Raw genomic sequence first — 25,652 nt, forward strand, 5'->3', positions numbered from 1 at the left:
ACTCAGTCTAGTGTCCTAGCCCAACCACCAACAATGTCATTCAGATGTATAAGTAGTAGGCAGGGTCGCCAACACTTTGTTACAGTTCTGACGTTGTCTGGACCTTGCCCCATGATCCATAAATGCTTTACGGAGCAATACTGCTCTATCGGCATGATCTGCAACCCTAGTCAAAGTAGCTGTGTGCATCAGTATGGCAACTGTTTTACATCGAGGTTTGTGTAGTTCTGATGACGTTTTAAGCTGCCTGTTCGGGGATTTCCTCTTGTTAATATTGGCTTCTACCCAAAAGATACCATCTCTTGTATATATAAAAACAAGCATTTGCAGTACAATAGGTCTCACATGTACGCTAATTTGAGCTATTGACATTGCAAATGACAATGCCTTTTATTTTTGTTTTCATTTTTAAAACATAAATAAAAGCCATTGTCATTTACAATGCCAACAGCTTAAACTCGCGTAAATGCGAGACCTATTGCTTTGCAAATGCTTGTTACTTTCTTTATGGAAAGGCAATGCTGACTAACTTTATTCAGGACACACAAACTGTGTTCTGTTTGTGGCAAGAAGCAATAAAGTCAACAGCATGGTATGGTTGGCTCACAAAACAATTGTTTCTGATTGGAAACATGACTTGACCAGATCTCAAGCCTGGAAGGCTTTAAGGGTTCAGATGGGTTATGATAAATGTCAAAACTAAATGGTCTACTTTACAAACACAGCAAGATTATCAGATGTACAAAAGACCGTTTTATAGAGATAACTACACCATGCCCTCATATCACATCTATAGCATATCGAAACATTGCCTCATATCAACACTTTCAGAGCTACTCTCATTCCCAGCAATAATGCCAAAAATATAATTGGTTTATTGCAAACAATTACAAAGGTAGTGGCTGTCTGGTTAACCACACAAAGATCGGGAGACAATGGAGTGCTCATTTCTACATAGATAATGCCTGTCTTAAAATAATATCATATGGATTTGGGTGTTGTTCCTGGGGGAGACTAAAATGACACTGATCTTCTATTACTAGAGGTTCTTAAACGTGCCTGCTCTCTGCATCATGTATTACTCACATAACTGCACCCATCTATACACACTTTTGTTTCTCCTTCGCTTTTACGATAACTATACTTTTTGAAAACTGCAATAACATTATTTTAAATAGACTACTTGTTTCATGACAGGAATCTAATGCAGTTGTGCTAAGGTAGGAGTAATGTGATGAAACTTACTCAAGCCAAGTTAGAATAGAGCAGGGAAGTTTTAAACGTGCTCTAGTAAATATTTGGAAACATCCAAATTAACTATGTTCATGATGTATGTAAGCTCGCCTGGATAAAGGCATTTGCTGCCTGTACATATTACATGATGTCTAGCTTGGGGAAACAGATCTTTACAAAAAAATCTAACTTTGTTTTGTCCACAATAATCGCATATTTTTTACCAACTTGATAAGAAAATGACAGGCACCAATTGATAGCAGTCAGAGAAGAGAGAGTGGGCTTAAGGAATATAGATTTCAGTGTTTGATGAATCAGAGCATCCACAAAGGATACACTCGGGTACCAAGAAGGTGAGTATATAGAAGAAAACCATGTGTTTGGTGGGGGTGGACTATTCTTATAAACACAAAATTGGGCAGTAACTGAATGTAATTCCCCAAATACGTGTATAGGCTTTTCACTTGTTTCATCACTTTTTCATCACTTAATTAGGGATTACCATTGATTTTAAGATATTAAAGAACATTCTTATATTTCTACAGCTTCAATATCGTTTATGATAAAAACAGTAGAAAGTAGTCTTTAATTGCTCTCCTCTCGTTTCCAGTTTACCACATACTTGCAATCCTCTGTCTTTCACCCACAATTAGGGTCTTCAAACTTTGAACCCACAGGAGTGAATTAGTTGTTCTAAGCAGTGCTTCAGTTTTCAATGGATTTAACTTCAGGAAGCTATCAGATATCCAGACCTTTATGGAGAATATACCCAAGGATAAGGGGTTCTAATTTACAAGGCATCTTGTTCATCTTTGGATTTAGCCAAATCTTTAGCTTAGTGTTAAAAGTATACATATGAAAAACGGGTGTTGTACCGATGTGGGACTATCATCAACAGGATCATGCTACCCTTAGAAACCAGTGCAAGTGACGATTCCCGATAGAATTCCCATCGACATAGCTTGCTAAAGTTCACAAAGGTACTGTAAAATGGGTTGAGACCTCTCGCACCGGTAAAATAATGGAACCATTGTTGAGCACAGCTGGTGCACCTGCTTGCCCTCAGCAGTTTGATAAGGTAGAGGTAGTAGCTGAGTAAAAGGAAGCTGACAGGTATAATGAAATCATTGCCCTAACACCACCGCAATACAACTCCGTTCTCAGTTTGCCCATGACGATAAGCACCGCGCCAACTCTCTACCCATTCTGGCTCTGAGGCTGGTTTAGTTGAGATCTACAATATTTTTCTTACTGCATACCTGAAAGTAGATGAGTAGCTATCACTTCCAAGACCTTAGTAAAAAAAGAGAAGTGCTGGTAAATAAGCGAACTGTTTTCCACAGGGACTGAGTCAAAGTTTACTTTTTTCAAAAAAGGTCTCACCAAGCTTCTGGATCCTTCCTTCCCCGACCCAGAGAAAAGAGGTGTTAATTATTCCTCAACGATTGCCACAATTTCTAAAGCAAGGCAAGAGCCTAAAATGTGGAAATCCAGAGGGGTGATCAGTAAAGAACCTACTTTTCCGGTGCTTAAGAGTCAAAGAACAACATATGTAAAATGCTCAAACATATTCCTCAGACAATGCAGCTTGTGAAATATTCTGTGAGGTGAAGGATGCAGCAAGTTCTGTCTCAATCTGGTTAATGCACACCAACTGCGATGTGAGGATGTCCGCTCTGCTGACGGTTTGTAATCAGACTTTGATAATAACCCTAAGGAACTTTTTTGCCTGGTCACGAGCTTCTATTATGCACTGCATTATGTTACATGCCTGCTTTTATATGCTGGTTGTAGGAATATAATGCTCTTAATCAGGGGCAATATTTGGACCACCCAGCAAATCTCTGGGCATCAGTGTAGAATATTCCTCCTCTCCTCTTCGGGTCTTCTTCATCCTTAAAGTTAATCTCCATGAGTGTATCCTAGGAGGCCAGCGAAGACCTAAGACTTTCGTTTAGAAGCCTTGTTGACGAGGCACTGAAAATGATGGCTGTCATCAGAGAATTTTTTGTAGACTAAACTAGTGGTTAATTTGTAAAAGAAATTAAATAAGTGCCGGGGCTCTCATCAGGTGGCAGTTTGCACCAGCCCATTTCTCCTGTTAGCACTGCCTGAAACAGAACTAACTATAACCATGAAAGTGAGGAGAAGATGTGGCATAATTGCCAGAGCTGCCGAATTCAGAGCTGGGGAACTAGATTCGAGTCTCGGCGTCGGCTCAACATCCAGTGATTTTGGGCAAATCAATTAATCTCCCATAAATGAATGTGACCTAAACTGGTGCTCATAAAAAGTGCCAGTGCCGGTTCTGAGCACTGGAAACCACTGGCTAAAATTAAGTACTGGACTAAATACATTGTAGGTAAGGCTATTGTAGGATAGGCCGAGGTATCTTCAGTAAAAGCTGTGGTAGTCAATTACAGAATGAATTACCCTGCAGGTACTGTTGCCAAGGGGTTCGCTTTAGTGGTCAATGTCACTGATGCCAAGGCAGTGGCCAGGGTCTTTGACGTTGAGGAGATTCTCAAGATGAAAGCGCCAGATGAGGGAGAGATGAAGATGTGGAAGAAATCTTCTAGCAGACACTGCAAAAGGGCCAGACACCTTTCCATTATCAGAATCATGGCGGGAGTAGGGAGCAGACTTGGTGGATTATTTTCTTTACCAACATTTAAGACCAGAGCTGAATCTTTTACACTAATTCTCCCTTTTAAAGATGCATTCACACAGGGGAAAGGGTGTTTACCCTAAGAGCTTCAGGTAAACTTTGTACCCCTTAATCAACATCATGGAAGAATTAGCACCGAACAAGATTTTATTTTCTTGTTCTGCCAAGGACAATGACAAAGTCGCAGAGAAGGAACTTGATTTTCAAAAAAGCTGTAGGAAGAAATGCACACTCTCGCTCCAAACAACATATTTGAATTGGGTAGAATTGTAACTTGCATGCTACAATGAGCTTTTTAAACTAGTAAAAGGATTTCATCCGATGAGCATAATATTAGTCTTGGGTTATGGTAGCGGATGCATTCTGTAGGCTGTGCCAGAGATTCTCCCACCAGGAGGAACATTTCATACGTGCTTCTGCCTGCTACTTGGTGCCAAACAATACGTTTTTACCAATAGTATTAACTCTGTCAATCCATTTAACACAAGAATGCTGGCATTTGAGCCTTTCCCATTTCCTCTATTAAGTTCCTTAATAAGGATAATAGATAAGCCAAAAATGTTGCAAAACTATTACAAAAGGAGGTTTCTCATTTGGAAGACAGAGGATTATGTACCTTTGTTTTCTATGTTAGAAGAAACATATTTTTCATGGCCTGGCCAATCGGTTTGGCCGGGGAAAGATAGATCATCCTGAATAACCCAAGGGTTTACCTGTCATAGAAGATTAATATTTTCACCACACAAGGGTGGCGGAGACATGAAAGGCTGTATAGGGTATCTTACTTTATGGAACTCATCCTGAGGTTCTGAGGCAAATAACTAAGTGAAAATGATGGCTGTTTTATGCATTAGCTGTTTAATGCAGATGTTACTAAGCACTGACAATTAGTCTTGCAGGACCCTATATTTATCAAACCATGACAACAAAATGATGTTTTAGATTGCAATTAACTATTCATGAGGGGGATAGAAACAAAGCAAACTACTGTTGAGTTTAACCAATGAGCTGAAGATCTACACAGCAATATGCTATGATATTTAACACACAATATATTTACGCCAGTCGATTCAAAAATATAATCGCATGGGTTGATAAAATCCGTTGATGTCATGAGGTAGCCTAAAATATGATTGAAATGGATGTAGGAGTTTTCTGATTTTGAAACCATTGTGACGTTTTTGATTTAGCAATGGTGGAGAGAGAAGAAATTATTCTATAACTAATTTGATCGTCTGGCTCCAGCATGGCATTAGTTAATAAAGTGCAGATGGTCGTTATTTTCAGGCCACATGGAGCCACTCCCTCCTAAAGAGGTATTATAATATCAGTAACTAGCTCTTTAGCAACCAGGTTGGGGTTAAATTGACTGGGCAATCTGAGGAAGGCTTGCTTCCTTTCTTAGCCTGATTTTACGGTTTATAATAAATTATAGGTAAACTCAAATAGAAGGTATCTGGAGGGGCAATGTTGGTATCAACGTGCAATCAAGCCAATTCTAAATTTTGAACTAACCCATGTTTATGTAGTGTTTGCAGCACCATGATTAGAGCATATCGCAGCCTCACACACCACAACCAAAACCTTCCACACAGGTCAAACTACATGCCACACCCTACCAACCATGCACTTCTAAAGGACACTCGGGCACCCATTGTGAATTAAATATTTTGTAGCCTCCTAAGGTGTATGAAACACTACATAATTATACAAAACAATAAAAACATTTACTTGTGGAAGACAGATTAACCCCAGACCTTACAAGTGTCAAATACGGTTCTATAATGCAATTTAGATGAAGGACTTTGGAAGTCCATGATTGAAGGCAAAATGACATTGCATTCCGAGATGCAAGATGTTCCTATATATCCTACCTCGGTTCCAGCACCACTCTAGTGCCCTGTATCAGGGCTTCTTAACCTGTGGTCAGCGGACCCTGCGCGTCCGTGACTCCTACTCAGGTGGTCAGTGGCTATAGAAAATTAAATAATGGTAGACTAATAAAGTAAAGATACATAAAAAGCAAAATAGAAAATTTTTACATTATGTAAAGTGAAGGAATATGAAATTGGATGCTAAAAATCTAGTTATCCTTAGGTGGATTCTTGTGAGCAGCGCAACTACAGAAACAAGATGGAAAGTGGCCTCAATTGAAGTATTGGAACGCCCACAGAAAGAGCATGCATTGGAGCAAAACAGACAAAATGATTAGCTAGCAAACAGCATATCAGCAACAGCATATCACATCGCCTTTTGGAAATAAAATTACATTTTTTAAACAGTCCAGCTTCGGATTGAAATTCTGATGTTTGCATATATTTTTGTTTGTGAATTAAATAAAATATTTCATAATGTGTTTATTTGTTTGATGTTCACTTGTTTCTGTGTATTGTTTTGAGGTTCCAATCGCAGAAATTACTTAGTAGCGCGTCCTCAGCTTCCTGTGGTCATTCACTAGGGGTCCACAAAAGACAAAAGATTAAGAACCGCTGCCCTATTATATGATGACTCCTGTAACTGCTTAATGATCTTTACACGGATACAGTTTGGCTACGCTAGTTTATCACCCTGAAAGTAACTTTGTGACTGCCACTGAGAATAACTCGTCATAGTCCTGCAGTGTCTTAGTACCAAGTACTTCAGTAGCACGCTAAGGGCGATTTTCCTAACCAACATTTGCATGGCTTGGGATTTTGCTGCTCTCACTTTAATATATCAAGTGTTTTTTTACACTACCATGTAAAGCTGCTGGATGCTGTGTATATGCTAGTGCATAGAAAATTTAACTCAAGAGATTAGGCGCATTGTGGTTGAAGTGATGTAATCAAGAGCTTACCGTGTGAACTAACTGGTCCCGTTCCATTGTTATGTTTTCTGCTAGGTGAATAAGATTAGCCAAATACTGATGGGCAGCAATCTCTTTTTCCATAGCATCTTCTAAATGTTGTTTCAGAATGGCAATTTTCTTGTGAGATTTTCTGTGCAGAAGATCAATTAGAGTAACGATTTTATCAACATACAATACATTTCTTAAAACTCAATTACAGGGAAACAAACCATAAAAGGCAGTCAATCAAATACCTACATTATTTGTGATACATAATTTCCAATGAAATGAAAAGCTTGAGTTGTGCAATGAGATAACTAACTCATAAGGTGATCAAATAAAAATTCAGTTTAGTTGGATATGGATTATGAATCACTTCCTCGAAAAACCACCTTCAACATTATTTCCCACTATAATAAAACATGCTTGATTCCTAAGTACTGATCTCATTAAATGTTTTCACAAGCAAAATAGACCATTACCTAAAGTGACCTGACGTTTATGTGTCTCACTTGAATGCAACATAATTTATTTTGGTAGAAACTTGGGAGCAATGACACAATCTTTGCATTTCAGACTAACATTGGCAACATTTTGGAGTGTTTTAAGACCTCCCTGACTCCACCAAATGGCATTAAGGCAAGTGTTTCATCATTTAGATTGACATGTACTAGGGACAATAGGTTGTCATATTACATATTGTTCAAGGTGAATGCACTTCAGGATCTTAATACATCAGTTGCAATCAGTAGTAGTATGTACACAAAACCACCTGCAAGTGGGAACTCTGTATTAGTATGTCATCTACTTGACTATCAATCCCCACTCAAGCTTTAGTTGGAGGTGTCTCACTTCAAGTGGGACACTCCATTCCCCAGCCCACCTGGCTGGGGAATGGATCACATACTGACCACACCAATGATGCCCCAGACTGCTACAAATGTATTTGCAGTAAGAGAGAGTCAGGACATGGAGGTCGGGTTGCCTTGATCTTTCAGGGACAGTATTTTATGCAAGCAATTTACAAAGTGGATTTTCTCTGTCCTGACTTGGTTGTTTGTCAATGTACTTTTCTCAATTAGCCTTATACACTATTGTAGTTGAAAATTGCATTCAGAGTCCATCAGTAGAACCTCTCAATACCAACAGGGAGATTAGCTTCCAAATTTCCATCCACTACAAGCAGATGCTAAATGTAGGAGATTTTAATCTTCATGTTGACGATCCCTCTAATAGCAAGTCCCGGTATTGCGTGAAAATGTCTGACTCGTTGGGTTTAAGCAATTGGTTCACTCTGGTATGCATGCAGAGGGTCACACACTAGATCCTGTCCTTGTACTGAATGATTTAGCTTCTGATATTAAGATTTGCCCTTTGCGCTGGACAAAACACATTTTGGTGCAGTTTTCCGTCAATCACATTTTCTTCAAGGAATTTGGATAGGAAGCATACTACCCCCAATTCAGCTGTGGAATTAACTTGATCCGAAGCTGGTTCTAAGAGAACTGACGCTCTTTAGTTTGCAAACCTACAGACAGTGACCTGAATTAGATGGAAGATCAAGATAATTGGAGGATAATAGAAGTGCTCTGTAAGCATACTCTCACAAAACCATCAGGGAATATGATGACATGGCCCCTTCTGGTTTGTTGAATCCCTTAAGAAGAACTGCGAACAAGAACAATGGAGCACTCAAGATAGAGAGCATACATAGGCAAGGATTTAGGTGGACAAAGTTCAGACAAGGATGGGAAGGAGGGAATGGTCAAGGAAAATGTTGGCCCATTTAGTACAAGTATAGCTAATGCACAGAATTCACCTCAGAAATCTATCCCAAGGCCCTGTGCTCCAACCATCACAATGCTTTTGTAAAGAAATTAAGGGACAATACACAGATATTAGCTCTGCCTAGAATTCCTACAAATGATTTCCTCACAACACCCTCAGCTAGACAGGGTCCTTATTGGCAAGTCCTTTGTGCAGCAACCAGGTGTGCAGTTCAGAGTTTTCTGCATAACGATAAATCATGCTCCTCTGGTGATCCAGCAGCTATGTGGAAACACTTTTTATATTTATGACAAAACTATGGCTCTATTCTACAACTTGCTAACAGTACGATTGGTCCTTAATTGCTAAAATGCTGCTCTGATGTCTCCTTTATTAAAAAGGAAAAGGAAAAAAAGTACAATTGAACCCTGTCACGAAGAAAATTATTACCCTTTCACACTTTTCCCTGCACTGGCAAAAGTATTGGAAAAAACTGATACAAAGCAGTCATCTACCAATTTGAAGGAGCTTAGTGCATGTGACCCATGGCACCCTGGCTTTTGCCCCAGAAGAGGGATGGAAACAGCTAAGGGATGGGCTGCAGAGTTGTTGAGAATGATCATGGATGAAGGTAATATATGACAGTAATCCTTTTGGACGTTTCCACTTCATTCAACAAAGTGAACTATTCACATCTGAAAGTAGTTCTGATTTCCTGGTAGTTTCACAGGGATTCTCCTCATCTACAATGGTCTTTAATGATGTATGCTCCACATGCATTTTGGTGCAAAACACTGGCCCATGATGAGGATCTTTAGATCATCCGCTTGATCAACAAGCTTCGATCTCCATGCTTAACCTCCAGAACTTCTGTGCACCTATACCAAAGAGGATGAGGCATCCATTTCTGAAACTGAATTGCAATAAAGCTGAGATTTGGATCTTGGACAAAATGAAAGAGTGCCAGGATTGGACCCTTAGGCTTGCTAATACTGGAAATATTGCCATACTCTTACACTAAAGTGCTTGGCTGCCATACTTAAACGTGAACTTAGCATAATCGTGCAGTCAATATCATATGCCGCACCAGTTTTGAAGTGCTGAAACCTACTCAGAGGAACCTTCGCATTTGAACTCCATGCCCCTAGCTTAGTGACCTGTATTATGTTCAGGAAGGAATATGGCTATAATCCCAATGTGGGTCTAAAAGCTTATTCAATGGAAAAATTGCAGTGGATACAGACTACAGCAGAACTTCTTGCCTATCACTAGAAAAGGAGAGATCGGAACAAAGCAAGCTGAGCTGAAGAGCAAATGCTTTCAGAACGAATTCTGTAACGGCTCCCATTCCGATATTTTGCCCTGCAGGCTGAAAGCAGGGTTTTGAGACTGAAAGCATAATAAATGATTCTTCAGTTCATAATTGGTGCTCCTTGAAATGCTGTACAGTGAAAATCGGCATGTATGTGTCCAACATAAAATGTTTTTTTTTTAAAAGTACTAAGTTGCATGTAGAGATTGTCATTGGTTGGCTGTGGAACAAAGACTGATCGAAAAGTGTTAGTCTAATTCACAGAGACTTTTATGAACCTGTTCTCTCAGGGCCTAACTTATCCTGTCTTTGTGTGTTACCGTTCTCCGTTTACTCAGAAAATATGCTGCTGTTTGAACTCCCAAGGTTTAAATGGGAACTTAGATGTGTAAGTGAGACAAGATCACTCTGATTGCGGGGATGCAGGGTTTGGAATAAGCGGATATTACAGTTAGGAGATCACACTTTGCTTTAGGGAAACCCTGGTATCTTTTTATTCTGTTAGCATGTTTTGTGTGCAACCACTCTTCTCTCCCTTTTCCAATTCTGTTCTCTTGTGCAAGAAAGCCTTTGGTACTTATGCACTCTACGATATTTAAGGCAAATAAGTCATATTCAGCCTATAAACCAATTGGTCATAAAAGTAGAGCAAAATTATAGCATTCCTTGATGGCAACTTTCGACATTCAAGTACAATGACCTGAAGAGATTCAATGGGAAACGGAATCCATGTAAAATGTAGGGAAGGGAACCCCAGATAACAACATACCCAACTACATTGCACAGATGTTTCTGGTATTGTGAAACAAAAGAACTGCAGCCACGTCCTTACTTGACAAAAGCCAAGAGTGAGAGCATTCTATCAAAATGCTATGCGATTTGGGCAAAAGAACTTTCAGTACTGACATAATGCAAATTAAAACATTGTCTTGGCGGTCCATTGTCTACAAAAAAACTAACCTCATAATGGGATCAAGGAGTAGAGGCTGCTATTCTTCTAGCAAATACAATAATAGCCAAAGACAACCATACATTTGACCCCACAAACATTAAATGGTTCAGGTTTGTAAGCATCTGCCAAGAGTACAAATTAAAGTTACAAAGTTAGCTCTTCCCTCCTCCCCAACTTCATGAGGCCCTTAAAGTAACTCTTTCTGTTAATGGATTTTGGATCGATCGGACTCCTCCCAACTCACCCAGTCGCCTTTATGCCCGCCTCCTCACAATGATCTCAAATTCACTCGGTGCTCACACTCGGTGGTCATTGGAAGCCACGTGGAGACATGACATTCCTGAGGATGCTGATGTAGCAGAAAACCACATTCATCTTAGACTTCTCTTGACTCACTGATGTTTCAGAGGAGCCCTTGGAGTGTTAAAAGCAGCATGAGATTTCCCTGGTAATAACCCCTGTGGATAATACTGAGGCTTGCAGGGGTTTGTCATGGTCTCGCTCTAGACAGGTTGGGTAGCTAACTTTACCTGCCTGTCTGCCGTTGGTCCTGTTGGATCTGGCCAGGCAACTCCCTGCACCTCGCCACTGTACTTTTCCACCCTTGAGGAGTTTAGGATGGACTGAGTGCACAACAGAGTGTTTCTGGAGACAAGCTTGATCTGGTGGTAATCTATGTTGGAAGCCGAAAGCTGAATGTGTTGGGATCCTCAAGAAACAGTAATGGATCTTATTCCGCACATAAATCCGCCTATTGTTAGCTCCACACTGGGTAAAAGCTAAGTTCCAGATGCTTCATCCTGTGAATTTCCCCTGTGGATTCTTTGCTTGGTGAATACTAAAATGAAATCGTGTGTTTTAAATTTGGAGATACTTAAAGCACCGAACACTTGACAATGTTATGACAATGCTAATTCTTGCCATTGCTCACTGATCTTTAGATCTTCATGCCCAAGTCTGTCTTATACTTGGGAGTAGTCAGTGCTTGGATATCAGCAATGGAATAATAGGTTTTCTAATTTGTACGGAAAATGAGGCCTTAGCATTATCATTAAGTTTAGGCTACCCTGGATACAGCGTTAGAGATGGCCCTCTAGCACACGCTCAGGTTTATGGGCTCATATGGACTTTCAAGTGTATTCTATTTCACAATGAATTGATACATCTCTATATTATAAATACAAAATATTGCTTATCATATGTATGTACTGAGGGTTGGCTAAAGCGCATGATGAAAATTATGATAATCTATTCTTACTCTGTTTATGGGAACCAATATGTGCTCCTGCATTGTGGCAAGTATGCAGCCCGCATTTTGTTGTGGACTGTAATGTCAAATTAAAGTGAGTTGACTGGCATTAAGAGGATATCTAGTTGTTTATAACAACTCTAAATGGGGTAAAACCTGCCCTGGTGAAAATCCAGGATCCCTAGTGACAGTTCATACTAAGGCTGAAACATGTTGAAAATATAGAGTACGGGGTGGGGATAATAAGGTACCTTAAGAACCCCAGAAAGAATATGTTTTTAACCATACTAAGGGAACCAATAATAAATGAAAAAAGGGGCGTTCCTATGGTATTTTTATACAATAAGACAATGTCCGATACTATTCGAAAGTGCCCCCTGGAACATGATCGAGACCAGCCTGGTTTATAGGGACCAGAAGGAGATCAGATGACGAAGCATGCCACTAATAGAGTTGTTGAGAGTTTCAAGAAAAAGGACAAGAATTATTGATAATGAGTCTTTTCTACTCCTGCTTGGTCTGATGACTATTTGGGCTATAAGATACCTGTGTAGGTAGTAATCCCACTACTCCACAGCACACTGCATGTGTGACAGATTTGATCTGGTCTTGTTAGACTAGAACATTCACTAGAAGAGGTTGATCAACTCCACAAGATTGTTTCGGATCGTGGTCCTGTGGAAATTACCTCACAATGGCAGAGGGATGGCGGGAGACACCATCGAAATTCTTTACACCTCAACAACTCTCCATTAAGAGATCCAATAGTGTTAGCTCAGAAAATCTTTATTTCGCCACTTGGCCACAAAAGCACATAAAACAAATATAACATGCAGTAAAACTAGTAAGACATATGGTGCAAATAGACAACCTGCATGCACATCTTTCAATGCCAAACAGCCCCCAAGGGCTTTAGACAGTAAATACATTATAGCACAAAGAGGGTGTGTTTAACCCCTTCGCTGCTAGGCCTTTTCCCCTCCTGTGCCAAGCCTTTTTTGGGCTATTTGGGGTAGTGCGCACTTAGGCCCCTGTAACTTTTTGACCACATTAGGTATCCACGCCAAATTTGCGTCCTTTTCTTCCAACATCATGTGGATTCTAAAAGTACCCAGAGTTTGTGGATTCTCCTAGAGGGTTCCCAGAAATTAGTCAAAACACAGCAACATTTTGTTTTTTTTGTGAAAAATGGGGAAAAGTGGCTGCAAATGAAAGCATCTGGGTTTTTCTCGGCAAATGATATCAAAAAAGGGTTTGTGGGGCTGAAATCACCATTTCTCCAGCTTTTAGGGAATGACAGATTTTTGTTAGAAATCCAACTTTTTTTACACAGTTTTGAAATTGTTCTGGGACATACCCTATTTTTGCAATTTTTGGTGCTTTCAACCTCCTTTCAGATAATGGTAGAAATGGGTAGAAAAGCAATAATGGATCTTGGAAAGCTATACATTTTTGAAAAGTAGACAAAATTCCGAATTCAGCAAGGGGTCATTTGTGTAGATCCATCAAGGTTTCTTTATAGAAACTAACAGTTAAATATAGGAAATATTAAAAATTAGTTGACAAAAGCAGCCTTTTTTGTCAACGTTTTCACCTGTAACTTCTTCTAATTATGACATCTCTTAGAAAGCAATGTACCGTTACATCCGCTAGACCTTCCTGGTTGTGGGGATATATAGAACTTGTAGGTTCACCAAGAGCCCAACGAACCCAGAGTAAAAAACTGAGCAGCATTTTGTAATGTTTTTTTTTTTTAGTTCCGGGTATATAGCAATTATAATGTGAAAATGTATACATGGAAAAATTGGTATGAAAGACACCTATGTATTTCTGAAATGGGAACAAATTACAGAGTTTAGAAACAGTGCATATTTGCACATTTTCGAAATTGGGAATACTCATACTTGCATGACAATTATTGGTCATTCTTAAAAAATGACTTTTTTTTTACACAATGTCTTTCATTTGGAAGGGAGAAATGCATCAAAAATCAATAGGTAATAACAGTTGCTTTACAAATCTGAACTACCCTAAGTCTCCCGATAGAAATGGTACCTCACTTGTGTGGGTAGGCACAGTGCCCACGACAGGAAGTGGCTCAAAACCTAAGGTGAACACACCACATTTTCACACTGAAAATTTACACATTTTTTGCGAAGAGTCTAGCTGTAGTTTTTGAACCCTAGCTCTGCCGGCACCTAGGGAAACCTAGCAAACCTATACATTTTTGAAAACTAGACACCCAGGGGAATCCAGGATGGGGTGACTTGAGTGCCTCCCACCATAATCTGTTACCCAGAATCCCTTGCAAACGTAAAACAGTGACAAAAAAACACATTTTCCCCACATTTCTGTGATGGAAAGTTCCGGAATCTGCGTGGATCCACAAATTTCCACCCACCCCGCGTTCCCCAAAGTCCTACGAGAAAAATGGTACCTCACTTGTGCGGGTCGGCCTAGTGCCCACGACAGGAAACGGCGCAAAACGCAACGTGGTCACACCTCAATTTTGCAGTGAAAAATGACCCTTTTTTGGCAAAGTGACTAGCTGTAGTTTTTTAACCCTAGCCCTGTCGGCACCTAGGGAAACCTAGCAAACCTATACATTTTTGAAAACTAGACACCCAGGGGAATCCAGGATGGGGTGTCTTGAGTGCCTCCCACCATGATCTGTTACCCAGAATCCCTTGCAAACGTAAAAAAATGGACAAAAAAAAGCACATTTTCCCCACATTTCTGTGATGGAAAGTTCTGGAATCTGCGTGGATCCACAAATTTCCACCCACCCCGCGTTCCCCAAAGTCCTACGAGAAAAATGGTAACTCACTTGTGCGGGTCGGCCTGGTGCCCGCGACAGGAAACGGCGCAAAACGCAACGTGGTCACACCTCAATTTTGCAGTGAAAAATGACCCTTTTTTGGCAATGTGACTAGCTGTAGTTTTTTAACCCTAGCCCTGCCGGCACCTAGGAAAACCTAGCAAACCTATACATTTTTGAAAACTAGACACCCAGGGGAATCCAGGATGGGGTGACTTGAGTGCCTCCCACCATGGTCTGTTACCCAGAATCCCTTGCAAACGTAAAAATTGACAAAAAAAACCACATATTCCCCACATTTCTGTGATGGAAAGTTCCAGAATCTGCGTGGATCCACAAATTTCCACCCACCCCGCGTTCCCCAAAGTCCTACGAGAAAAATGGTACCTCACTTGTGCGGGTCGGCCTAGTGCCCACGACAGGAAATGGCGCAAAACGCAACGTGGTCACACCTCAATTTTGCAGTGAAAAATGACCCTTTTTTGGCAAAGTGACTAGCTGTAGTTTTTGAACCCTAGTTCTGCCGGCACATAGGGAAACCTACCAAACCCACACATTTCTGAAAACTAGACACCCGGTGGCTTCCAGGGAGGTATGGCTTGCGTGGATCCCCCAAAGTTTCCTTACCCAGAATCCCCTGCAAACCTCAATTTTAGCTGAAAAAATCACTTTTTTCACACATTTTGGTGTGGGAAAGTTGTGGCATCACCGAGCTCACACAAATTTACCACCACCCAGCGTTCCCCCAGCTCTCCCGGTAAAAATGGTGCCTCACTTGTGTGGGAGGCCCAAGTACCCGCAGCAGGCAAGGGCCCAAAACGTAGTGAGGCGACATCAAAATGGCCTATCGCAAAACCACCTGGTTTTGCAAGGGGGGTCACTTGGGTTTTTGGCCCGGTGCTCTGCGACCATCTACGGAAATCTACCAAACCCATGCATTTCTGAAAACTAGACACCCAGCGGCTTCTAGGGAGGTATGGCTTGCGTGGATCCCCCAACGTTTCCTTACCCAGAATCCCCTGCAAACCTCAATTTTAGCTGAAAAAATCACTTTTTTCACACATTTTGGTGTGGGAAAGTTGTGGCATCACCGAGCTCACACAAATTTACCACCACCCAGCGTTCCCCCAGCTCTCCCGGTAAAAATGGTGCCTCACTTGTGTGGGAGGCCCAAGTACCCGCAGCAGGCAAGGGCCCAAAACGTAGTGAGGCGACATCAAAATGGCCTATCGCAAAACCACCTGGTTTTGCAAGGGGGGTCACTTGGGTTTTTGGCCCGGTGCTCTGCGACCATCTACGGAAATCTACCAAACCCATGCATTTCTGAAAACTAGACACCCAGCGGCTTCTAGGGAGGTATGGCTTGCGTGGATCCCCCAACGTTTCCTTACCCAGAATCCCCTGCAAACCTCAATTTTAGCTGAAAAAATCACTTTTTACACACATTTTGGTGTGGGAAAGTTGTGGCATCACCGGGCTCACACAAATTTACCACCACCCAGCGTTCCCCTAGGTCTCCCGGTAAAAATGGTGCCTCACTTGTGTGGGAGGCCCAAGTACCCGCGGCAGGCAAGGGCCCAAAACGTTGTGAGGCGACCTCAAAATGGCCTATCGCAAAACCACCTGGTTTTGCAAGGGGGGTCACTTGGGTTTTTGGCCCGGTGCTCGGCGGCCATCTAGGGTAACCTACCAAACCCACGCATTTCTGAAAACTAGACACCCGGCGGCTTCCAGGGAGGCATGGCTTGCGTGGATCCCCCAACGTTTCCTTACCCAGAATCCCCTGCAAACCTCAATTTTAGCTGAAAAAAATCACTTTTTTCACACATTTTGGTGTGGGAAAGTTGTGGCATCACCGGGCTCACACAAATTTACCACCACCTAGCGTTCCCCCAGCTCTCCCGGTAAAAATGGTGCTGTGGCTATTTTTTGGGGGGTGGGGGCATTGGTATGCCCATTCTGGGCAGCCCCCACCCCCACACATAAAAAAAGCCAGCGTAATCGTTGGTGTCCAGTGGGCTTTTTGCCCCCAAGGGGGGCAGATTGAGGGCTACTGCCCCTGAAAGTCCACTAGATGCCAGGGATTTTTTGGGGCAAATTTTAATTAGGGTGGGGGCTGTTCAAAACGGACATGCCAATGCCCCCACCCTAATTAAAATTTGCCTAAAAAAATCCCTGGCGTCTAGTGGGCTTTTTGCCCCCCGGAGGGGCAGATTGGGGACTACTGCCCCATCTGTCCCCCAGGGGGGCAGGAAGGCTGTAATTTTTGCGGGGAGGGGGTGGGGCATGGGCATGGCCGTTTTGGGCAACACCCACCCTAATTAAAATTTCCCCCAAAAAACTCCCTGGCGTCTAGTGGGCTTTTTGCCCCCCCGGTTGGGGCAGATTGGGGGCTAATGCCCCCATCTGCCCCCCAGGGGAGGCAGAAAGTCCACTAGGCGCCAGAGAGTTTCATGGGTAAATTTTAATTAGGGTGTGGGTTGCCCAAAACGGGCATGCCAATGGCCCCACCCTAAGTAAAATTTTCCCCAAAAAATCTCTGCCGTCTAGTAGGCTTTTTGCCCCCCGGGGGGGCAGATTGGGGGCTACGGCCCCATCTGTCCCCCACGGGGGGCAGGAAGGCTGTAACTTTTGCAGGGAGGGGGTGGGGGCATGGGCATGTCAGTTTTGGCCAACCCCCAAACTAATTAAAATTTGCCCCAAAATAATCCCTGGCGTCTAGTGGGCTTTTTACCCCTCCAACAGGGCAGATTGGGGGCTGATGCCCCCATCTGCCCCCCAGAGGAGGCAGAAAGTCCACTAGATGCCAGGGAGTTTTTGGGGCAAATTTTAATTAGGGTGGGGGCTGCCCAAAACGGGCATGCCAATGCCCCCACCCCAATTAAAATATTCCCCGAAAAATCTCTGGCGTCTAGTAGGCTTTTTGCCCCCCGTGGGGGCAGATTGGGGGCTACTGCCCCATCTGTCCCCCACGGGGGGCAGGAAGGCTGTAACTTTTGCAGGGAGGGGGTGGGGGCATGGGCATGTCAGTTTTGGCCAACCCCCAAACTAATTAAAATTTGCCCCAAAATAATCCCTGGCGTCTAGTGGGCTTTTTACCCCTCCAACAGGGCAGATTGGGGGCTGATGCCCCCATCTGCCCCCCAGAGGAGGCAAAAAGTCCACTAGACGCCAGAGAGTTTTTGGGGCAAATTTTAATTAGGGTGGGGGCTGCCCAAAACGGGTATGCAAATGCCCCCACCCTAATTAAAATGTACTTTAAAAAATCTCTGGCGTCTAGTGGGCTTTTTGCCCCCCGGAGGGGCAGATTGGGGACTACTGCCCCATCTGTCCCCCGGGGAGGCAGGAAGGCTGTAATTTTTGCGGGGAAGGGGTGGGGGCATGGGCATGGCCGTTTTGGGCAACCCCCACCCTAATTTAAATTTTCCCCCAAAAACTCCCTGGCGTCTAGTGGGCTTTTTGCCCCCCCGGTGGGGCAGATTGGGGGCTGATGCCCCCATCTGCCCCCCAGGGGAGGCAGAAAGTCCACTTGGCGCCGGAGAGTTTTTTGGGTAAATTTTAATTAGGGTGGGGGTTGCCAAAAACGGGCATGCCAATGCCCCCACCCTAATTAAAATTTGCCCAAAAAAATCCCTGGCGTCTAGTGGGCTTTCTGCCCCCCCCGGGAGGCAGATTGGGGGCTAATGCCCCATCTGCCCCCCAGGGGGGGGCAGAAAGACTAATTGTGAGCCTTAGGGGGGTGTGGGCATCGGCATGCCCGGTTTGGGCAGCCCCCACCCTAATGAATAAATGATCATAAAATTCCTGGCGTTTAGTGGGCTTTCTGCCCCCCCGGGGGGGCAGATTGGGGGCTACTGCCCCATGTGCCCCCCGGGGGGCAGGAAGACTGATTGTGTGCCTTGGGGGGGTGGGGGCATCGGCATGCCCGTTTTGGGCAGCCCCCACCCCTAATGAATATATTTACATGAATTCCCTGGTGCCTAGTGGGCTTTCTAGACCCCCGGGGGGGCAGAAAGACTGATTTTGTGCCTTGGGGGGTGGGGGCATCGGCATGCCCGTTTTGGGCAGCCCCCACCCCTAATGAAAAAATCTACATGAATTCCCTGGTGCCTAGTGGGCTTTCTATCCCCCCCCCCCCCCCGGGGGGCAGATTGGGGGCTACCGCCCCCATCTACCGCTCAGGGGGGGCAGAAAGACTGATTGTGCCCAAAATATTTATGGGGTAGCAAAAGCCCTTGCCCAAGGGGCCGCTCCCCCTCCCTGGTGCCTAGTGGGTGGATCCCTGCTTGGGGATCGCCTTCCTGTGGCGATCCCCAAGCAGGGATCCACTGGGTAGTGGTACCAATGGAAAGGGGAGATTCTCCCCTTTCCGACGACACCTCTCCCGTCTTTCCACGTGCTCAGGGGGCTGAGATAGCCCCCTGAGCATGTAGAAAGTGAAACTGAAATGAACCTAAAGGTTCATTTTAGTTCCGGTTTCTGTGAAGTGACGACAGCGCGAGGTGCGCGCTGATCGTCCTTTCACAGAAACCAGGGAGGGGGCCTCGGGAGCTGGGGAAGCTCTTCCCCAGCTCCTGAGGCTCTGGGGGAGAAAAGGAAATCCCTCTGCTGTCTGCAGCAGAGGGATTTCGTGCCCCTGTCCTCATGACGGAATGGTTCCGTCATGAGCACAGGAGCACCGATGCTCATGACGGAACCATTCCGTCATGAGCATCGAGGGGGTTAACAATAACAGGGTAGGGTCAGGTTACTCTCTGACTAGGAATATTACACTGTTATAAAGGAATTGTACATCCAGTTGATCTTATGGCTAAAGTTCAGCACTCCTGGAGTGGGGTGACTGTGATAAAGATTTCTGGCTCTGCGACCTATCCCGGGACCTTCCTCTCAACCGGGATCCAGACCATAGAGGCGTCGCTCGTCGAGCAGCAAGGAGCTTGAGGAATCACTCCCTCAAGACCTTGGGGTGCATGGAGCGACAATCATCGTGGTCACACTCAAGGCACCAGAGACAGATGAGATGCGGGTCTGTAAACGACATTTTTCAGTGACAGGCGCTGCAGGGTTTGAAACAGCCTTCCTCGTGGACATCCCTGCCACATCAGGACTTTGACAAAAAGGGGCAGTCAAAAAAGTGACTGAGGGTAGCTCTCTCCAGGTCTGCGCTGACTGGCACGGAAAGAAAAGAACTGACGTCAGCGCACAGGGATGGCACCCATATAGGCACTACGGACATCATTTTAGGCACGGGCGATGCCACACGGAGGCAAACTGCGCCATCTACTGGGGCGCAGGGGTACTGCTCACAAACAATTTCCAGATCCAGTCTGAGGCCTGGGAATAGTTCTAAAGTAAGAAATCTGTGGCTAGAATTCTCTATCAGATCTAAATGTATGCATGACCTAACCAGAGCTGCCCTAGCAACAGCACTGAAAAGGTTGGAAAACCAACACAAAAATACCCCATCCCACAAGGCCTGGAGAAAGGCGACTGCCATACGGTGCCAGTTCCAAACCCTACAGCTCGGTAATGCGAACTACATATTTACCAGACTGGCAGCCTGTTTCCATGAAAGGGGAATAAACCAGGCACTTTGTTGGCACAAACATTAAGGGCCCATAGGCACACTGGAGAGATTAGGGACGAGACTGCACCATACACTATACAACTACGGGCCAGCGTCAGACTTTCCATGCATATGCAGACGGCCATACCACCTTCATGGCAGGTGCAGCCTGCCTAGATTCGGTCTCCCTCCCTAAATTATCTCCAGAGGGCTCAAGCACACAAGAGGAAACTAACAGATTAGGCAATATCCTGGGGGCCATTGAGAAACTAAAATGTTCTAAGGCGACAGCCTGACATTGCTTTTTCATAAGTGCTTTGCACCCCAACTCCTCCATTTTATGACTATGCGTTTTAATGATTTAAATGTAGATAAAGGAGTCTCATAAGGGGCTGCTGAGGATAGTATTACTCTGCTTGCCAAACCTGGCAAGGATCCAACTCTGTGCTCATCCTTTTGCCCCACTTCTCTGCTTAACTTATTATATTAGGATTTTCCTAGAGACTTAGTCGATTTGTTAAATTGATGCCAGACATGATCAACTCGGACAGGGAGGCTTACACTCCACAGAACAGCAAGCACCAATACTAAGAAGGCCCTACACCTCACAGATATTCCTAAGAATAAGGGGGAGAGAAGGAATCCTACTGTCTCCAGAAGCTATAAAAGACATTTGAAACGGTGGACTGGAGTATGCTGTTTGATGTCCTGAAGCAATTTGGTCTGAGGGCTAGAACCCTCAGTTGGACTGCAGCTCTATACTGCAACTCATGAGCGAAGGTCAAGTTCTAAGACCAGTTTTCAGCTTATTTGCAGATAGGCAGTGGCACTGGACCGGTATACCCCATCTCTCCCCTCTTCTTTGATATCTTCTTGGAGCTCCTTCTACCGAAAATTAAAGACCATCCAACGGTCACTGGTATTTCCTTCTGCCAGACACATTTATGCTCACTGCCTTCACAGACAACATGCTCCTTACTGACACATAGCCCATGCATTTACCCCTCGCACTTATCCTATTGGTTGAGGAATACTGGATAGGGGCAAGCCTCCAAATCAATATGACTAAACCTGAAGGTCTGCTGCTAGTTTGCGGTGATCCTTTTGGTGCGAACATGAAAAGTGGAACACTCTTATGCTGGACTCCAGACAGCATGAAATATATAGACATTCAACTCACATTCAACTCTCTTACTTGTGCCAGAACAAATTATGACTTCCTGCTCTGATGTTTCCAGGCACCCAGGGTTGACCAGGTCTTTCTCACTCTCTCGGGTGGGGAGAAAATCTGCAATGGAAATGACTATTTCAACAGATTCTACATGTTTTCTAGCTTCTGCCAACTCTCTCTGAGAATGGAAGATGGTGCACGGCTACCGCCAGCTAGCCTGGATTATATCTGGTAGGATGGAGACCAAGACACTCTGCAAAGGCCTGCATGTGGTACACGAAGGACAGGGGTTAGGAGTATCCCACTTGCTGTGCTACTACCAAGTCTCCCAAATAAGATGCATGACCGAGCAGTTGAGAGTGGAAACTGATGAGCAGTGGTGCTTTAACCAACAGAACTTGGAGAGTAGGCCGTTGAGTGAGGTCCTCAACAAGGCCGACTGCTCTATGACTTTCAAGTCACTACAGGACCTAAGGGCCTGGGGCTCTCCAGCACCAGAGACTGCCTTACCATGTTCCATCACTTTTTACTCCAATAGTTAGTAACACGTGAGTTCCAGAAACCCCGCACTGTGCCGACTCCATGGCGGCATGCAAATCTTACATACCTGTATTACCAAAGACAGCCAGGGTCGTAAATCACCCTGACAGTTCGTACAATGTTCTGTTAGTTTTCACGTCGCTTTTGCTTGTGGGGGGTAGCTTCTCCCCGGAGTTAGGCCCCAACTCGCTACCTTGCCAGTCTCTTTTGTGCTCTGCCGTCCTGCGGGGTCTGGGCTGCGAGCACCATCTCCGTTTTCTACCCCCTTTTGTCAGGCCTACTCACCCTGCTGTAAGGCATCCCAAAGTGAGTGGCCCTCTTTCTACACACTGCCCTGTCGGTGTGCTTCCATAACCAACAAATGTACCCCTTGTATCCACCACGCCGCCAGGGAGGCTCACGTCTTCCGGCGGCTCTCCCGCACCTTCGCTACCCTCTTATTATTTAGGTGCAGCCTGCTAAAAACATCGTCCCCCACAAGTTGCTCCAGAAAACGTGCATTTCCTTCGAAAGGTGCACCCCGTCCCGCTCGTAGAGCTCCAGGGGACCCGGGTGGATGAGGGTGTGTCTAACACTTTCCAGTCCGTTGATCCTGCAAAATCTGCTGACCGTGATATTCTGCTTCCTCTTAGAGCTCTTGACTGCCTTGTATGACTCAGCCCCACGCCAGTCTGCTAATTATCACGTACCACATGATGATGGTGCTACCGAAGCGCTATGCTGCCTCTATTAGGTCTGCCTGGATGGCGAGGAGTAACTCCTTTCTTCCCAGCCAGGCTAAGTCGTTTCCGCCCAGGTGGATTATCAACAGGCCCGGGTGCCAGGCTGTGTCTTCCCGCAGATCCTTCAGCGCTGCTGGAAGTTGGTCTCATTGCATCCCCGGGCGACCCCACCATGGGATACATGTGTTGACCGGCCCACCGCTTAGCCTGTGGCCCCCCTGCTGCCACCATGACTTCATCCGGGAGACCAAAGAGTGCCCCACTACCCATCTGTTTTCGACCTTCTCAGCCACAGTTCCACCTCAGCCATGCCGGGTCTGACGTCAGCAGCTTGTAGGCAATGTTCTGTGGGGCCGGTCCTAGCCGGGGCCACTAGCTCACTCAGACTAAATGTCCCAAAGAATGCAGTTGAAAAGGCTGCTTTGAGCAGGTGCATCTCATATGTGTCCCTTGCTATTTCCCCCACTGCGTCCATGAGCATACCCAATCTATTGAAGTCTTTGGGCCTACAAGTGTCTGCTCTCACCCCCTTGGCTCGCTTCCAACCCTTCATCGCTGCTTTGATGTAATAAGATGCGGTGGGGTCCTGTCCCATGAGGAGATGGAAGAAGTGTGCTACTGCTGATAGGTGTGCCTGGGCCAAGGATCTGGTCTTTCCGCTCGAAAAGGCCAATTGAATGAATTGTCCCACTGCCCTCCCTGTTCTGCTGGCATCACGTAGTGTCTGGATGTTGCCTATGTGCATCACTGTTCCTGTGCATCTCTTGTAGCGTTTTGACGCTTTGCTGGAAAGGGCTTGATCCTCTAATTGACAAGTCCGACTCGCCAGTGACCATACGTCTTCTGGGAAGGGGGGTCATGTCCCTCTCCACTCCTGGTGGCATCTTAAACTTGCTCATCTGTGCCTGTGTAAGAGCATCTGCCACTTAGTTCTCCATCTCTGGTACATGGCGTGCCTTCAGCTTTATATTCCCTTTCAACTGCTATTGAACCGAGCAACACATTAGCCTTATTGTGTCGGGGCACCTGGCTGTCCCTCAGTTGATTGCCTGGACTACTCCTTTGTCTTTGTTACCGGACCAGAGCATCAGCTTCATGTCCCTCAATTTTCTCTGCCATGGCCACTATAATGGGGAACAGCTCTAGGAATGTGATGTTGATGGTGACGCCTTGCTTGGGCCAGCTGTCTGGCTCCGGGACTTGATACAGACCACTGGCACAAAATATTTCTACAAACCAATAATTTCATTCGACATACCAGGAATAAAAAAACACTTTACAAAATCCTGTTTTGCTGGCATCTTAAACTTGCATGACTCCACGATCAATCAGCCGAATTCTATCACCTGCTGGAGGGGGATATACCATCTTGCCAAAGGTGTGGGATTTTAAGAATAAAATCATTCTAGCTATCTAATAAATCCACGGCCAGAAAGTGGACATACTCCCAGAGTTCACCTTGCTAGGCAGATCTTTGGTGGGAGATTCCAAATGCACACTCTTGCAAGTAAATTAACATCTCACATCTTACTGGCAGCAAAGCAAAGCATTTTCTCACTATGGGAGCAAACCACTACACCGTCATATGAGCTTTGGCATCATAAGATGTGGCTAATGTTATGCAACAAAATATTGCATATGACCTAACAGAAAAGTTCTGTCAAATCAACAAATTATGCAATCCAGTTTTGCTATACTTGAATAAAGACAACATGCACTTTACATTTCCACAATCCTAGAGAACCTTAGGAGTGTTGCCTCACCCAGGTAATAGATGTGAGACATTATTTGCATTTACATAAGCAAGTGATATGGGGTGGGGGTAGGGGGGTACTGGGAGGCTAGCAGTTCAATGGGAGCTCTTGATAAAGGGGAGGGGATCGGGGGTAAGTTCAGGTGGATATGCCTGCCTTCATTATTATTTACTCATTTGACAATAAAAATGACTGAAATTAAACCAAATCTTAATAAAGAGCATTCCTTCTGATTTACATAAAGTCAATATCTGTCTTCCCAACCTCTTGAAACCAGGGATATTGTCTCCAATGAGTGACAATGGTGATTCTAATGATGTTAACACACAGGAGAATGTTTATGGAGAAGAGAATGGGAGGGAAATAAGCTCTGTACCACCAGCTCATAATACTTTGCATGCTCCAATGAAGGACACAGTGTTTTGTTTATGTATCTCCTATGAACCCATGCTGGTTAAAACAAGATACCTTAACTATGGGTTGCTAGGACCTTCTGCATACCATGACTTAATCCCACACTCTACTCACAAAAAGCAGAGAAAATCAGAACATTAAAAGAAGAAGATGAAAAAGAAAATCTAATAATGCCCCCTAGATGAAAACTCACTCCAACAAAATAAATAAAACGGCTAAAGTACTTAAACCAGCTCTAGGAAAAAACTGTATGCCATCAAAAAGAGTAAAGGACTAGGTATCACAACTTTGAAAGTAAACTCAAAGGAAGCATCTTTAAAGAACACACATAAAGAAAGTCCACTCAGAGACTCTACCCTTCCAGTAAATGTTATGTTTGTGGAAAGGAAAACTCCAACCCAGATAAAAACAAGTTACTTACCTGTACACTGTGGTTCTCCAGTATTGATATCTTTTATAGATTCACATGCTTGAATCTTCCCCGTCATCATGGTGGGAGTCCCAAGGTAACAGTAAAATATCAGAATGAAAATCTAACAATGAAAAGCCCATAGAAACTCATACACTTTTGTAACCTATAACCATTGTTATAAAACATCCAAACTCCAGCCAACCAGAGTACAAACCATATAATCTCCTTCCCCTGCAGGGCCACCATA

The 25,652-nt window shown here is 44.3% G+C and overlaps 1 protein-coding gene across 1 annotated transcript in view; it reads right to left on the minus strand.

The window, feature by feature from the left end:
- CEP89 (centrosomal protein 89) overlaps positions 1-25,652 on the minus strand; it is a 1,352,699-nt gene that overhangs the window by 440,522 nt on the left and 886,525 nt on the right. The window contains exon 16 of the mRNA XM_085638793.1: positions 6,738-6,879. Within this exon, the coding sequence (XP_085494919.1) occupies positions 6,738-6,879 (142 nt within the window). The remainder of the gene's footprint in view (positions 1-6,737; positions 6,880-25,652) is intronic.

The sequence above is a fragment of the Triturus cristatus genome, chromosome 12 (assembly GCF_964204655.1).
Source record: "Triturus cristatus chromosome 12, aTriCri1.1, whole genome shotgun sequence".
In the NCBI taxonomy this organism is placed as follows: domain Eukaryota; kingdom Metazoa; phylum Chordata; class Amphibia; order Caudata; family Salamandridae; genus Triturus; species Triturus cristatus.